The sequence below is a fragment of the Dromaius novaehollandiae genome, chromosome 1 (genome assembly GCF_036370855.1).
Source record: "Dromaius novaehollandiae isolate bDroNov1 chromosome 1, bDroNov1.hap1, whole genome shotgun sequence".
Taxonomy (NCBI): Eukaryota; Metazoa; Chordata; class Aves; order Casuariiformes; family Dromaiidae; genus Dromaius; species Dromaius novaehollandiae.
The window spans coordinates 4,316,286-4,334,049 of NC_088098.1; the positions used below are offsets into that span (position 1 = coordinate 4,316,286).

The following is a 17,764-nucleotide window of genomic DNA, read 5'->3' on the forward strand; positions in this document are numbered from 1 at the left end:
ACCTCAGACTACATTTATGAACCAAGCCTATTCTGTGTTAGCTGGTCCCTTCACGGAAGGCACACTGGGACTCAGAGAAATGTTATTTGCGAAGAGGAGGTTATTTCTGAGGGCCTGCATCACAAAATTCAAGGATTTCTCTTTGTATGCCTGGTCTGTTCAGAGCATCAACTATAGGGCTATGTTGGGTGCTGTACAAACACATGATAAGAGATCGTCTTTCGTACTTTTTGAGGAAAGGATTTTTTTTTTTCACTTCAGATTCACACTGCAGGTTAAGATCTGTGGTACAGACAGCCCAATTGACTTTCTCAAGGTGACATGGGACATCTGTTTGCAAGACCTAGTTCAATGACCCACATATCTTTTTTGTCTGCGTTCAGTCAAATAAAACAGTTGTTGTGTGTGTCAGCTCTGGAAAAGAGCTTGTTACAGTTGAGGAGGAAATATGCATAAATCATCTTTGTAAGTGTTATTTTCACAGCAGTCAAGAAGCCTCCATGTAAGGGTCAGGAACCACTATGGAGCAGCACATGGGCTATAGACCAAGCTTCCTATTGGCGAGGACCTACTGATATGTCGTTGGATTGTGTTCACTAGATTTAATGAGGGTGTCCCCAGATCTTTCATCTGGGCCAGCTGAGCTCTTGCTAAATACTCCTTGCTCCATCTTGAACAAACTTTTAGAAGATGAAGTAGGTGAGTGGATGCCATCTCACCTCACCATTTGAAATCCCATCTAGACAGTGTGCATCCATCCGCATCCCCGATTCTGTTATTTACACCTGGCTTCCCCCAGTGCTTTGCGCGCTGGCTTGACAACCTCTGTCAGTCTCGCACTTCCTCCCATCGCTAACTGAGATATTTGCTCACACCACTCCGTGTTGAACCTGGCATGGCCCCCAGGGAGGCCGAGCTCTTGGTCTCTCCCTAATTGCTGACACCTCCTCATGAGCATCCCTTGCACTCCCAGGGGAATCCTGTGCCCATTCAGCTCAGCTGGCAGCCAGGACTTGCTCCGTTCCTCTATGGTTGCAGATCCCTCTCTGCCCATGAGCCTGTCATGCATCTCCTCTTTTTAACCTGTGCTGTTAGGGCTGTCACAAGAACATTTTCATCCCTTTGTCCTCTTTGGCTTCACTGCTTGACTTCCATGCACCCTTCAGCAGCACCGAGTAACTCACCATGTCTGATAAGAAATGACATCCTGGTGAACAGTCATTTTCTCCTACTGCTTCAGTAACTTGCTGATGCCCCTCGCTCTTCCTCATTTGAGGGCCAGCCTTATTAATTTGTTTTGGGTGGGAGATCTCCTACCAGAGCTGAGCTGTTCATGTCGGTAAGATTGCACAGATTCTGAGCTCTCCCTTGATTTATGTCTCAATTCTGCACGTGCCTGACTCTAAGTGTCCCTCCACACCAGGAGCCATGTCCTGAGATGGCCTAAGGCTGCCCAAGGCAGACACTTGCCAGGAAAACTGGCTCTGGAGGGGCGATCACTGCTGAGTTCAATGTGGGTATGTGTGTGCACATTAGGCAGCTGCCTCTAATTACCTGATCCCAAATCATTACGCCAGCAGACAATTTACATTGCTCTGCCACTTCAGCAGGAGAGCAGAGCTGGCTCATGACAGTGGTACTGCTGACTCAGTTATATTGGGGACACAACAGGGGCTTGAAAATCTTGCTTTTTTAAAACAAAATAAATGTGAGGTCTTCTCCCAGTTATTATTACATAAAAATCAAAAACTAGGGTGGAATATGGTAGGTGCCCATATGAGACACACTCCATATGCTTAGGACAGTCTAACTACAGAGAGGAAATGGGTAGCCAGAAAAACAGTAACAGGGACTATACAGTAAAACTGGGAGGTCACAGTCCAGGAACAGTCATAGTAGCCAGACCCTTGATGTTTCTCCAGTGTAAATTTTCTACTTGACTTCTGGCTTTTAAGCAAGAGGAGTTCAACTTTCCATGCTTTCCTTTACAAACACAAGTCCTAGAAATGTCCTGTCTAGGTATGAGAGCTCAAATTTTGTGGTAATCATAGGACCTGGAGTTCAAGGTGAACAATCAACACCATTGTCTGAGGTGACGGCGCTGTAATAGTCCCATTCTTTGATTTAGCTCGGCCACAAGGCTGTTGTTTGACTTCTAGTGAAGGTCAAATCCTTCTTTAATGGAAATTTTATATTTAAAAATCATATAGTTCACATTAAATTTGGTAATCCCTTCCTTTCTCACACTTTCTTCTTTCCTTTTTCTAAGAAACTCTAATCTGGGATCTAAAACATCGGAAATAGTAGAGTAATTTTGTGAGGTTTTTTTTCCGTTCTTTGAAAGAACTTAGTGTTAGTCTTAAACCTGCTTGAGTGAATAAACTCATTAAAACTTGTATAGTTCTGCCAATTTGGTAATAATTTTGAACTAGCAATTGGATATTAAGTCAAAGAGAGCTAAAGATAACCTTTTACCAATGCCAAATGACAAAAAATCTTTGAACATGTGATTAGGAAGGGATTATTACTGTACACCCCCAACAGCACTTAATTCACTGCAAGAGACCTCCAGCACTCTGCAGAAGAGAAAGTACAAGAAAGACTGATGTGAGGCCCTGTCTCCTTGGACTTTGGTCTAGGACCTTAGAGTACTCAGGTCCTTTTGCTTAGGTCCTTTTGCTTAGGAAGAAATTCCTATGTTTTCCTATGATCTAACAGTTGCCTCTTAGGTCTTTCATTCATGGCACTTACGTTTCATCTGTGAATGCAATTCCAAAGTACTCTTTTTCCTTCAGGTTGAAATGAGATGCCACCAGGTCAAGCAACTCCTTCGCCAAAAGCTTTGGCTGGAAAACAAGAAAGAAAGAAAGTGATCAAAAAGGAGACCCTTGATATAACTGCACCATGTTTCTGGAAGAAAATGCTATCTTTGGAGGTACTCCATTGCCTTTTTTTATGTTTCCCCTGGTGTTCAAGCTAAATTTTCAAGCAACATTAGCTCCTTGAAATGAGCAGTAGTTTCCCTGCTAGGTAAATAATAAAAAACAGGTGACTCCAGCCTCTTCAGTACTTAATTTCTCTGCAGAGAGATGACCTACCATCTGCCAGTGTTCAGATTTACTATGACCAGCTCACTCATGCCTCTATGATAATCTAAGTTGTTAAAGCTTTTTATCAGGAACCTTTACAAACACATTTCAGACACCCACTCTCACACACAGAGCAGAGATACATACTCATAACACTAATAAAAACATAGTGCCAAAAGATAGGATGTGACAGGACCAAATGAGAAATAAATGACAAAACAGAATAGTTTCCCATTTAGCAGTGCTTGTCATTTATGGATGAGGATGTGTCACAAAATTTAGATACTTGGAGGCAAAGAGGAAAGTAACACACACTTTCAAAATGCCCTTTGTAAGAACATAAAAGCTAAGCTCAGAGAAGCTGTTCATCACATACAGAGCACTGTGGGTTACTACAATGGGCCAATGTTGCATTCTGTGCAAAACCTTTGACTCTATATCTAACACTACCTTCTCCCTGTGTGTATTTCCACCAGCTCTGTCAAGCTTCTGTGTTGACTACTGTGCTGCTGAAATCTTGTCCATACTAGAGCTCTTGTCCTTACTATGCCTGGTGGGAAACTGGGGTAGAAGGGATCTGAGTAGATGTGACGTATGATCCCATAGACCTGTAATAGTCCCAGATCCTAGAACTAGGAATAGTCACAGCAGCTTTGACACAGCTGGGGCCAGAGATCCTAACAGCATTTTCAGATGACTGCTCATAAGGACTTGGTCTACAAATCTTTGTGCTACAGACCTCAGTGAAAATAAAGCACTCTGCCATTTTACTGCCCCAGCAAGTCAGTCAAGCAGCTGAGTCAGTCACCCCTGCCGTGAAACTGTTGTTAGGTAGAGATGAAATTACTCAGTGATAGTGTACAGAAAATGGGTAGCAGGATCCAGGGAACCCTACTGTCCTAATTGCCTGTCCTGTCTGTAAATACAAACACAGCTTCCATGAAAAAAACTTAATTTGTATTTGACTCCCAACAGATTCATAAGACTCTCAATCTCTCTTTAAGAATATCCCTAAACTCAACACTGTCCTAGTACTTGACATTCCTGAGACAAATGGCAGCCTGAAGTACTTCTCTGGTGTTCATGTTTTATGCTGGCCTCCACCCCATTCTGTCTCTCTGTTATGTCCTGGTGGAGTATTGCAGTTAAAGAGAATGTCTAAGCTGTTTCTTGTCTACGCACCCAGCACAACAGTGGTTTCTAGGTCATGCCAGCAAAGAAAGAAGGAATAGCTATGCTTAAATGCAGTACTAGCATAAATCAGCCCCTGAGCAGGATGTAAGTTGCTGTGTAGGAAGAGGAGTTGGCAGAAAACAAATTAGGTGGGACTTAACAAGCCTCATTTTAATTCCCAAGTCAGACTTCTCAGGCACTGTGAGGCTGTGGTGGAGTGTCTTTGACATGTCTACATTACCTGTTGCATTGCCTTTCAGAGACTCCTGAAATAGCTCCTGAACGGCAGTCAGAGCTGAGCAGAACAGGCAAAGGGCCATGGCAATGCAGCTGAATGGTTTCAGGGACCCAAGCAAACAGCACACCAACTACACCAGTCTGTCTGGGAACTCCTCAGATACTTCTGTCCTGGCATTACCCTGAGTGCAATGGACGTTCCCAGCCTCTCTGTTACCTGTTAAGATGAAACTTCCTTCACTGAGACATTTTAAGGACAAACCGTAGTCTTGCTTATATGGTACTCAAATACTGTGACAAAAAGGATGTTAAGGCTGCCAGATGCATTCAGCTACAGTAGGCTCTGCACATATACTTACTGGGGGTGTTAGATGAGTTTTCAGCTTAACAACAGACAAACTAAGACAAATTTGTGAAGGAGCAAGAGGAAGGAAGGTTTGTGCCTGTGCCAATGTGCAGGTTCAGAGCCTAAGCCTGTACTGCTATAGATGGTCTTGCTTTTCCCATACCCCTGCCTATGTCTCTTTGCTACCTTCTTTCCTGATCAGGGAACAGATCAGGCTGAACTCTCTCTGCACCAGAAAGGGATTTCTTTCCAGCCTAGTGCTAGGGCAAGAGGAGGGGTGGGGATACATGACCAGGAGTGGGTGTAGGGGATGGGAGAACTGACCCCCAAGCAGCAATGTGGACTTTGCCCCTGGAGGACAACTGGGGTCTGGAGCACTAGGATTTGGAAACAGCACTATTTGGGGCAAGTGGGCACTTAGCCAGTCAGTGATGGGAGGCCAGGGTGGATTAAAGAGCTGCTATCCCTGTATCAGCATGGTGCAGGCACTCTGCTGCACATGATGGAACCATGGTCATCCCTTCCCCTGCACCTTCAGGTTACTCAGAGCTTTATCATGTTGGCCTCCATTGATGAAATATATTCATGCGTTAGAGTCATAGGAACAGATCTAATTCAGCTCCTTCACTGCTACCCTTGAGGTCCTCACCACCCCTGCTCCCTAGTCAGGGACCAAAATCCCAAGTCCTTTTCCACTCCTATCTCAGCACACAGAACCTTGAGTGGTGCTCAGCGTTGCATTCAGATGACCATCACAGAGACAGAAGGAGGTGGGAAGGAGTAAGGAGGAGAAAAAGGCTTTTCTGCTCTGACATGATTCTGTAAACTGCAGGCACAATGACACCATTGCCTCTGCAGCCAAGGCCACTGGTGGAGGCAATTGGTGGAGCTGAATCTAGGCAGCCCCACAACAGCATGTATTTCAGGCGCTGTGCTTTGCGGCTGGCACTGCCTGTCACCCACTGCTCTATGGTGACTCAGATATTTGATAAATGAGCAGTTGTGCTGATGAGCAGGGAAGCCAGACATCAGCCAGCCTCACCATGTGTCCCAGCTGAGAGGGCAGGAGCGGGGAAGAAATGTGCCTAAAACACAGGAGCATTTTCCCAGGCCTAGAAGCAGCACTTGGAGGGGATAGGTTGGGATTTCATACACCACAAGAGAGCAGAAAAGAGCAATAAATGGATGATGTGAAGCAGGCTGCCCATGGACATGGGGAAGTGATGGGTTGCTCAGCTTCAGCCAGTCAACAGTGTCATAAAGGGTGCTGGAAAAAGGGTAAAAGCCCCTTCTCCTGATGTCCAGCCATGTCATGGAGCAGTGACTATGGGGCTGCACAGCCTCCCTCACCCCACACACTGCTCTATCTGGCACCAGGTGTCAAATGAGGACCAGGACCTGAAGGCACCAGTCTTCAGCCACCCTCGCAGGCAAGATGGGCAAATGCAAAGTGCTGTGTGTAGGCTCTCTTTTAAGTGCTGCAAGTAAATGCTACTCCTTACCTCTGCTAAGTGAGACCTCACAGCTGAAAAAGCCCTGGAGGTCAGTCAGCATGGCCTGACGGCTTTCCCTGTGGCTGCTCCTCTCCCAGCACAACTACCCCTCCCCAGATCTTGGCAGAGATGGAGAGAGGAGCACAATCTCCACAGCCTTCGCTGTGGGGCCTCCTCCAAAGCCTGCTGCATCAGATAAGGGAGGATAACTCTTGCCTTGCAAGATAAGGGAAAAGAACAATAGATGCAGACCCAGTGCTGGAGCGGTGCCAGATTAGTTACTGGCCCAGTGTCCCTGAAGAGGCTTATAGCAGTGAATTTAAGCCCTGCTAGTCCCCTCCAAGATTACTTTCCACTCTGCTCTTAAGCTCTGCAAGGTTATTGTCCCTTTTCAGTGCTGTGGGATGAGTCCTGTTTCCTCTCTACATAGATGGGCAGTCTGAGTCTTTGGTTGGGGAAGGAGGAAAGTGCCTTCTGTAGGTAACAAAGACTTCTCAAGACAAACCTGTGCAGCAGGGATAAGGGCTGTAAAACCCTGGAAGGCACAAGCTGAGCTGCTGCCTGTCTTGCTGTCTCAGGAGAGACCCATGCACTGAAAGTTAACGGTTAATCTGCTTGCAGTTCAGGTTGGGAACGGCTGAGCAATGACCTCCTTTCATGTGAGCCGCACAGACAAAGAGCTCATTAGGGATGCCTGTGGCAAGTTGTTTTAATTCATTATTAATTTCTGGACTTCATTTTCCAGAGGGATATTCATTTTGCATTAATAAAACTTCCATCACAGACACACTGAGGAAGACGGGACTGGTCTCCGAGAGTAGGGAAATACATAGAAAGTGGGCCCAGGACCTTCTGCATCCCATATATCAGGACAGTCCAGAGGCTAGCCTGTGAGTCCCACAAATGTAAATCAGGAGTAATGGTGGCATTCAAAACAGGAGCTGAACCATGTCCCCAGTGCTGCAGAACTGCAGAGCTGGACTTCAGTGACTGGTGACCTGCCCGGACAACTGCTGACACCCCTCTGCATCTGCTAGTCTTCGTCTCCTTCCCACCAAGCGTGCTCCACAATCTGTGCACTGCACTGCCTTCAGGCAGCTGCTGATGGAGAAGCACTGGGGACAGGAGTGGTTCCTGGCATCCTCTGTGTGTGCTTTTCTGCGTGGCAGTGAGGCAAATGCTTTTACAGGTCTGGATTCCTACCTGCATCCCCCAATTCCTGCTCCAGCCCTGAAGACAGGGCAGGACTTTGCAGCCTGGGTTCCCTGGACTTGCAAATATGAGGACAGCTTCTTCTCTGTGCAGTCCGGTAGGCAAAGCTTTGTACCTCGATTCTGTGGCAATGGTTGCGTTAGCCATGGATCTGCCTGATAGGCATAATGGCATCATCCAGGGGAATTCCTGTCAGCTACAGAGTGGGCAACTCTCCCAGAAAGTCAAACATGACTTGGGAGCAGTGAACCCTCTGAGTTTTCTCCTGTCCCCCTTGGGAAGGCAGGAGACCAGAGATGGATTCATTAGGGGCTGCCTCCTTATTAGAAGAACAACCCAGAGAGCCTACACTGTGCTCTGGGCAAGGTCAGAGAGGTTCATCTCAGCAGCTCTATGACTTGCACCTATGCCAAAAAAAACCTCTGCTTTGAAAATGCACCAAAGATAGTGCCAGGAGGTACACATGGGATCACAGACTTGCTTACACAGCCAGAGCTATCTTTCTGTGTTTCTCTGTCACTTAAAAGAGAGCCTCCTATACCCTCAGGCTGCAGACAGACCATGTGCTACAGAGAACTACACCAAGAGAACTTCAGTGCATGCAATGCGCAAACTCCATTTTTATTTCCATGACACTATTTTAAGGAGCATTCAGCAATGACAAATTCACCACAGAGGATGATTCACTCTTCCATGCACTGCCTTATCTGGGAGTGATAACACTATACAGGTGTCTCTTCCCAGTTAGACGTGAAGGCAACTTCCCTATATAATGGTAGAGCATGGCAAGCGCTAAAGGCAGGTGGGGAGGGGAAAGGTGTCCCCAAGAACTCCCTGGGAAGGGAAGAGGGCTGCTGCATGAGGAATGGGTCATACTGTTTCAGTGCAAATAAAAAAAATCACAACTTCTCTATGTACTTATTGGATGAGGTCTCACTAGCGTGACCCCACTAGTGTGTGCTGCTGGACCCACTGGGGGAGTAAGCTGGGAACTGCCCTCGGATGACTCTTCTGATGCTGGAGGGAGCAAAAGAGGAGGTGAGATGCAGGAGTCAAGGGGGACCCATGTGATATCGAGCAGGACCTTTTATACAGGGTGACATGTAAGACTGGGATTGGTGCCTCCTAACACTAGCCATGGTCATTATCACACAGGTTTAGGCCTGATACTGCTGTGTTATGGGCACACATTGGCCACAGGAGGGATGATGAGGAAGAGGACTTCTGGGGAGAAGAATCCCCTTATGGGAAGACATGGGAGCTTCTGGGGCAAAACCTTTCTCATCCTAAAACAGGCCAAAAGAATCAAGTTCTACAAATATCTACTTCTCTGCGGAAGGGCTTGGTGATGACTCAGCTGAGGAGTGACACTGTAAATACTTGAAGTGACTCTGGCTGGATCCTGCCTGGAGAGAGCAGTGCTGCTGTCTGAGGAAGCTCTTCGCAGGTGCTGCAAACCAGGTAGCCCAAGCTTTCCTGTGGGCACGACTGGAAACTCCTCTTGCTGAGCTGGGGGCTCCTCAGGCTGGCTCAGAGCCTGGGTATAAACATCTGCCCATCTTAACGTGCAAAACCGGAGAAGGGTAAGGGAGAGGATTTCTCCACAGCTTCAGCAGATCACTCTGTCAGTCATGTAAAAATACAGCGGAAAGCAGGCCTTCCAGTATTAAATATTCAATATAATTAAAAGACTATGTTACTGGGATTTGAGCAGCCTGAGGAACTCCGGAGTCATGTGTTTCCCCGGTGGAAAGAAGGGCAGCCCACTTTTGGCAGAGAAGCATGTATCTCAATGACAGCTTCCCATTACATTTAGAAATGAGTGAGTTATAGAGAGAGATTATCTATCCACAGTCCAGCAGTGCCATGAATAAAAAACAGATGACATGGTATTAGCAGCTGCTGGTACGCCCCTAGAAATGCAGGCACACACAAAGTATATTTTATTGTTTTATTAACTGTCAGACAAGCCTGTCTATTCTCCCTCCCCCATTTCATAGCTTTTGCCTAATTCTCTGTGGCAGAAGGTTTCTGGGAAATGCATACTTTCAACATATGGACAGACGTCCGCTGCCCGAATCCATCCAGTATGGAGACACACTGAACTGTGGGAACCAGGTAACTAGATCACACTTAGTAATGCTTCATTTCATTAGATTAAAGGGCCCATTACCATCCACTGTCTTCTTCCTGGAAGAACTTGCAGCTAGATACATAAAGGGACTAAGATGCCACTATGCCAAATGCTGCAATGCTAAATACTGTTTACAATACCTAAAAATCAGGCATTCAGCCCTGGAAGGAGGGGGCAATGCTGAGATAAATGTCTGAACTCCTCATGGCATTAACAGTGGCATCCACAAATCCGAGGTGGTGAGGTAGACATGCATATGCCAAAGAGTTTGCCTAACTCCTGGACTCGGTTGCTGGCAGCCCTGAGACAGTTGCCTTTGCGAGCCTGAGATTCACAGTCATTTTTGCTTGAGCTGGAGAGCAATGTCTGTGCTAATATACCAACCACAGCCAGGCACAGGCTCCAGAGCTGTCTCAAATCATCTGTATTTAACTACGAGCACATGCTGATGTTAACATCAGCACCCTTCCAGCCAAAGCCCAGGGGATAGCATGGGCCAGAGACTAGTCCCCAAAGCAGCATAGACTAGGTCACCCGGTTTGGGGAAGAAAGAGAGTTTCCTCCCGTAAACACAAGCTGGGCTGTGCCATGTGGCCACAAGCTCAGACAGCAAGTCCTGGCCTATTTTATTTATGAGCACAGACGTAGCAGATGCTGTCCGTCGAGATCTCAAGCAGGTTGGGTTTGTGCAGGACAGACTGCAAAATGTGGCTAGTCCAAACCAGCCTCTTGAGTCTTGTTGACTCAGTCCAGTTTTGCTAACATTCAAGGGCTGTTTTGCTATTTGCAAAACATCTCTTCATCTACTTGGGTTGAAACATAAGAACTGTAGACTCTGAAATGTGCTGTGCAGCCATCATCTGGAGAGCTGAAGTGGAAAAAGGAACAATTTGCATGCATACAGAATAATTCCTCCCTTGGCCATACGCAGAGCTGTACCGAGAGGCTCACATGCTGTAGGGTGCAACGCTCCCTAGTCAGCTTGCAGCGGCTCTCAGTCATCTCAAGCCTTGGGCAGTGCAATCAGAAGGAAATAAAAGTGCAAAACGGTGATTCGCACACAATTATCCCCCCCTCCACCAACTACCATAATTTGCTAATGAAGTGGAGCTGCTCAGCTTTGCTGCAAACTCCAGGTGCCCGCACTGAATTCAATCATCTCTGAAAACCATCCACAAAACTCTGCTCCAATAACACGGGGATAAGTAGAGATGCCCTTATAGACAGCGCTGGAAGCAGCGCACAGACCCTTTGTGTTCCCACTCTGTTTCTGAAAGGGGTTCGTTATTCAGTGGCCAGCAACCTTATCTACTAAAGGCCAGCAGCACGCATATACCCATATGCATTAGGCAGTACATTACCCCACGATAGTTACGGACCGTAGCTCCCTCCCGCCTCTGCTTCCTTGTGCATGAAATACTGAAATCTCTCATCCAGGGGCCATTTAACTGTCACTCACTCACAATTCTTTTCTTGTCAAATCGGCTCTGCCAACAGCTCAGTCACCCAGTTGTTTAACCCATTTTATGCACTTCAAAGAAAAGAAAAAATCCAAAGTCGCTCAATAGTAATATTATGTAAATACTAAATAACGGTTCTTTCAGCTAGTGTCTGATCCGAATACAGTGTAATAACATTGTACAAATCCACTCAGGCTGAAGACTTGGGGCCTTAGGGGTTTGAGCTTTGAAATTCCCCTTATGGGATAGATCTACCATTCTTTAATTCCGCATTAGTGTGTCAATATATGGGGCACGCATAATCAAAACAGGCTGAGATGTATTTATGTGAAAAATTATTCATTGAAATGCAAGATGCCTGTAGAGGGAACGCCTTATATTTTATCAGGAAACAGCTGAACTCTGTCAGTGTTAGGGACAGATGACGGGAGCATTGCTCACACTGGCATGAGCAGCACCTCTTTCACAGAGTTAGTGCTTGGCTCTAAAATGTATTTTCCTCATTTACATAGAAAAATGAGACAACTTGCCTCCAGCAACCTCTTCTGGAACGTGGAGGCTGGTGGCGGAGTGTCACTGATGTTTTTTCTTGAAAAGTCAACACCCGCAAGATGTGGGCATTAAGATTTATTAGGGTCAGAGAGACAAAGACAAAAAAAAAAAATCCCCAAGTTTTTAAAAAAGAGTATGTTTGGGAAAGGGATTAGAAGCACCTTACTGAAAAGACTCCTTAAAAATATTTGCAGATAGCTGCATTTCTGGGTTCATCTAATACCTGGCACTCAATATCTTAAGTCAAAACCCATTGCTGATATTCACTAATTCCCCTACATATTAGCAATGTGAATCTGCTTAAACATTCTTGTAGTCAGAGAAAGCAAAGCAGAGAGCATGAGCTGGCCATTGGCAAATTCGTGTCAAAGTCACAATGTGATTCCAGATGTGGATTTACCAGCCTGTGGGCAAGGGAAAGCAGTGGGTGAGAGGAAAAGAACACTTTTGGGTCTGTAGCATCCCTTCTCCCCTTGTTGCCTGACACAGCAGCAGCTGCACGTGCCCCCATTCAGACTGGGTCCGCATCAGTGCCTGGTGACCCCATTCCTGATCGCTGTCCACTGGATCTTCCTGTGACTCCAACAGCGTTTCCAAGTAACTGCATCCAAAGAGACTGGCTAGCCAGCTGTCACTGTTACTGAGACAGGATAACTGCCCATCTTCACCGCTCCAAAGCTCAGACCCTTCTCTCATGCATGACAAAACCCTCAGTGCTTCCCTCTTTCCTCCCTTAGACCTCTGCCTGCTCCATCTACTCCCTGTCCCTCCAGGAACTTACAGCTTTGCATCCAAATCCACACGAAGCAGCTAATGCCTCCCAGTACAGCCAAAAGAGCAGGCTGATGGGCTGAGGACAGAAAAAGGGTGAGCTGTGTTTTGTAGCTGGCGCCTGCTTTGTGTGTGTGTTTTTTATCCATACAGCTGAAGCACAAGGCGATTTGGTGGCTGCTTAGAGCATCACATCCCATGGAGGAATCTGCATATCTGAAGCCACCCACACCCTTGTCTCATGCAGGGCTTGGGAGAGGGAGAGAGGATGCTGTGCCAGGCATTGAGAGTGATTTCCTGGGCTGCTGCTGCTTCTTGGGATGCCAGCAGGAACAGCATGCCATAAGGGTCACCGTATTTCTGTCTGGGATCCCCAGAGATATATATCTCTACATTGTGCAGTCTGGATGTGCTGGCTATGTGCACATCACCTTCCCAGAGCATCTGTGGCACATCCACTGTATCCCGGTACACCTCCTATATGCCAGAGCCCTGGTCAGTGCATGCACAAGCAGCCTTCTGCATGGGATTTCCAGAGGCCTGAGAACTGAATGCAAGTGGCCAAAATCTTAGCATCACCCTGAGTTAGTATTTTTGGGCAGTAAAGGAGGTTGTGCAAGGCAGCCTTGTACGTAGGGTAACCTCCATCACATGTATACCTCATAACTCATACTCTGTCTACAGGTTTGGACTGTACCTAGGGGCAAATTCCCTTTCACTTGAATATCAGAGAGAATATATTTTGCGTGGTGGCTTTGCTGCTCACACCTTCTCGTTTCAACCTCTGACCCTGAGTTCATTTCACCCACAGAGATCTAATCATGTCAGAGAAACACACTTGTTATGTCTTCTTCCTCTCATCACTGATACTCATTTTTTCCTGCTTCATGGCCCTTTCTCCTTTAGATGCACCTTCAGTGAGCTGAAGGGCTCAGTAACAGTGCAGCCACCCTTGAGTCCTTTGAATAATGTCCAGAAGCATGAACTGAGAGAGATCTGAGCAACCATAGATGCAAGCCCAGTTTGCAAGGGCAAACAATCACTATTTTATAAGGGATTCGATAAGGAAAGTGTAGAATTCCTCATGCTGATTGATGTAAAAATTGCTTTTGTAGCACTGCCAAGGTCACTGCCAGCTCAGCTAATCAACCATGAAAACGTCACTGAAGCAAGTTAAAAAGTTGCCCTGAGTCAATTTGCGCATGCAACTTTTATTATTTTTAATTTCAGCTTTCTAGGTTTGTCTTTGGATGATTGGAAGAAGTGGATCCTTCCTGTATTATCTGTCTTTGGGATTCTCCCAAAACCTAAATGATATCAAATTTGTGTTGTTCTTCACAAGACAATTCTGAAAACAAGCCTAGGTTACTGCTTGGTTTGCTATATATTTACACTAGCAAACACTGTGTTCTCAGGGAGACCATTCTATGGATTAGTATGGTTTTGATGAAGATTCAGTCCAAATTGGACAGTTTTTGGCTGAGATTTTGTTGGAACTTTCAGGGAATTCAGAGCAAATTTATGAGGCACAAACTTACAAAGACTGATACAAATAAAGGTATCCACTTATGTGAACCAAAACAATCAACTTTCAACTTCAGTTCCCACAGAGCAGAAAAAAACACACCAGGTTGTGAAGGCTAGATTCACTAGCCCTTCAAAGCTCCATTCCCAATGTCTTGAGCACATTAATGACCTATTCAATAGCTTCCCATCTCCCTCTGCACATTTATGGGACTTCCAGCTATAAATGAGAAGAGTATGGACAAGAGACCAAGAGAGCAGGTATCCACAGGCAGAAGGACTTTGCTCTGGTTGAAGACTACCTATTTCACATAAGCAGAAGACAGAAGCTTCTCTGCTTCAAGACAAAAGACTGTATTCAAAGACACAGCAGCTCAAGCATCTCCCCATTCACCTACCCTCCAAACGATCTGGAGTGGGCATGTTTGGCACTTGGATCCCCATGATTTAGCAGCAGGGATGTCATTCCCTGGACATGACATACCCAAATGCATGAGAAACTCAGTCTGTTTTCTTCTTCCTCTAGCTAGTCTTCTTGCCATTATAGAGAGATGGTATCATCTAGGTTGGGGGAAGGAATACTGCTCTGGATTTTTTCTGCCATGAAGCAGGGATGTGATGACCTTCTGGGTTGCACTGGCATAGCACTACTGACTTGGTTACCTAGATCTGATTTAAACTTTTCTGCCGTGTATAACTCTCTTTCTAGCATGCCCTTACACACACAAAATATCTTTGAGTGGACTGCAAGAAACCCAGCTAGTCAGCCAATTCTTCCTTCCATCATTGCTTTAAAAAGTCACAAAGGGATGTATGCATGTAGGGTAACCTCCATCACATGTATGCCTCATAACGCATACTCTGTCTACAGGTTTAGAAGGTACATAGACAAATTCCCTTTAATCTGAATATCAGAGAGAATATATTTTGTTTGGTGGCTTTGCTGCTCACACCTCATTTCAACCTCCAGCCCTGAGTTCAACCTGAGTTTTAATGCAAAGGCATCCAACTGGTGAAAGACATCACTACAGCAGAAATGTTAACATAGACACTGTGACTGAATTTTGGATTTTATTACCATTAATATTATTTGTAATCAATTTAAGCAAGCAAAGATATTGGTGAGAATAATCAGATCTCATGCTTTTAACACAGAACTAGAATCTGTAGAGGATTTTTCACCTTCCTTTGCTCATGACATACAGCAGTGATGGATATAGAGACCAGATTAGATGGAGCTCTCCAACTGGAGATCAGTTCTAAATTAATACAAATTGCAGCAGCTCAAGATGCAAATTGCACATGCTGCAGAGATAAGAGGGTTTGTGTACAGGGCTTCAAGCCCTTGTCTAAATTAAAAAAAAAGGTACAGAAATGGCATTGTTTGCAGCATGGGGGGTTGAAAGTTACACAGCCTAGTTCCAGCATGACAAATTTATGCAGATGATTTGTATTGTAAATGATTGGCTTAGATTATTTTTGGGCTTCATGTTTACTTGCCTTTCAATTTCTGGAGATCTGTATAATTTTGCAAAAGGGTAGTCAATTGCTGCAAGAAAATCAATTGTGTTTTAAGCCATCCAACTGTATCACGTGGCACATCAAACTTTGAACATGAAGTGAGCTTCGGAGCCAACTTTAAGTGGCAGGAATCCATTTCACACTCAGCCACCAACAGGGTTTGATAAGAGCTCAGTTAGTGTGAATAACCAGCTGTCTTCTATATATATTTTGCTTTGGTAGCATCTGTTGAAGTTTTATATCACTGAGGGGTTGTTGGTATTTTTTAAGCATTAAAGCTACCTTGACGAGGTCAACAATAGTTTTCACAGAGGTCAGCATTTTTTTGAAATATTTGATCATAATTCTATCAAACATTAAAGAAAGAGTTTGGTTAGGGCAAATAATGAAATTGGACAGCTCACACAATCCATTTATTTTTCAACTGTAAACCTCTGAAGCGCTCTAGTTCATCCAGTTTCAAATCAACTGTAGAAATGTCCATCTCCCTTCATCCAGCCTAAAGAAATTGGTGCTTGGAAATGCTCTTGATCTCTTATTGCTGATGTGGAAAAGGAAAAATCATTTCCAAGACAGACTAGCTTATCTACATTCTTATGTTCTATTTACTTTTTAAAAATCTCTCCTGAATAAGGATGTTTATTTCTATCCTGAGTCAAGATCATTTTTTCATTGCTCAATGTACTTAAGAAGGCAGGTAAATGCTCATTTTCGTAGTGCATTTCCTAAACATATTAAAATCATTTATAAAAAAAACTGCAGCAAAACCTACAAGACTGGCTTATGAATGGTGATAGGCTCATTCAGATGTTAGTACATCTAATGGCAATAAAAATAAATAAAATCGATAATAGCACTAGGTTTAATGTGCAGAATTAGATCTTCCTGTTATATCCTACACACCATTTGTGAGTGCAGAGAGACTAATTAAACTTAACGAGAGCTACGTCCTGATGCGCTGAGACTGGGGAAGAGGGAATCCTTCTGAAGTATAATGGATGCGTAGGTTTTTGTGCATTCATTATCTTTAGCCTTTCTTATACCTATGAATGTAATCTTAAGAGCAAACTGGGCTGTTACAATCTGTATGCATACAGCAGTATTACACAATCCCTCTCTTAAGGAACTTGCAGTTGAAGCATATTGGTCTTTCTGGATGCTCCAGTCAGTTTAACTGTCTTTTATATACCACAGCATTCTGGACCTTCGGCTTAACACACTCAAATATAAAATACACTATGAAAATACTACACATCATATGGACAGTTCTTCCCTTGGGAAGATCAAGAGAGAGAGGCTGAAACTCACTTGCCAGATGTTGGTTGCATTGCTTAATGCCTGGTGGCAAAGCTCAGATACTACGGGGAGCCGTGTGGTCAGACACTGCAAAAAACGGAATAGGTAAGCAAACTGCTTTAACCTCGAAGCAGAATAAAGGTCCAGCTCTCAAGGGATAGTAAATCAGTGCTACTCCACTAACATTCCCACCTACAGTCTGGCCTCAAATTTCCTTTGCGCAAGCATGGCTCCAAGTTCACCAAAGTGATGGTTAGGTCCCGCCAGTGACTCTCACGGGCTATGTGGGAGGGTCTAACACACCTATACCGCAAGGCAGAGAGTCCCCTCAATTCCTGGTGTTTTCCCAGGGGAGTCTTTGCCTCTTGAGCCAGCGTAGGATGCTGAATATAAGCAAGAATCAGGCTTGTGACAAAACCATGGGTATTTCACAAGGAATGTAGGATGGAACCAACTTGCCATTTAAAAAAGGATAGAAAACTTCCCTCCTTTCAGGTACTCATGTTAAGCACTACCTGCAGTTTTCCCTAATGAGTCTGTATGTTGAGAGCCCATATATGGAGTCAGCCAATTGACAGTGTGTCCGTGAGAAGCAGAGGTTACCATGTCCACCCGTGCTTCAGGACACAGTGAAGAAGCTGCCTGGGTCGCTGGGGCCAGTCACCTCCATCAGTCATGGTCGGCCCATCCACCAGTCACATGAGTTGACAGAAAAGGGATAGGGATGGGACATTTCATGGAATGGATAGAAGTTGCAATGGAGGAACCCTGGGCACAGGCAAGTCCTGCATCTTCCTCCAGATGCTCTGAATTTTCTGTGGATTTATAAAACTAAAATGGTCCCCTAACACTTGAGGAAAGATGCAATTCGTGCTGTTTTTTAGGCAGCTATGCATTTGCTATGTATAGCAAATGATGTGCAGGTTTCTGTTGGAATTGTTATTAAGCTATAGTGG

General features: G+C 45.0%; 1 protein-coding gene across 7 annotated transcripts in view; it reads right to left on the minus strand.

Annotated features, from left to right (window-relative positions):
* Window positions 1–17,764, minus strand: part of FRMD4A (FERM domain containing 4A) — a 299,143-nt gene that overhangs the window by 101,464 nt on the left and 179,915 nt on the right. For all 7 annotated transcript variants that reach the window (XM_064504777.1, XM_064504774.1, XM_026119401.2 and 4 more), the window contains exon 3: window positions 2,752–2,846. In XM_064504777.1, the coding sequence (XP_064360847.1) occupies window positions 2,752–2,846 (95 nt within the window). The remainder of the gene's footprint in view (window positions 1–2,751; window positions 2,847–17,764) is intronic.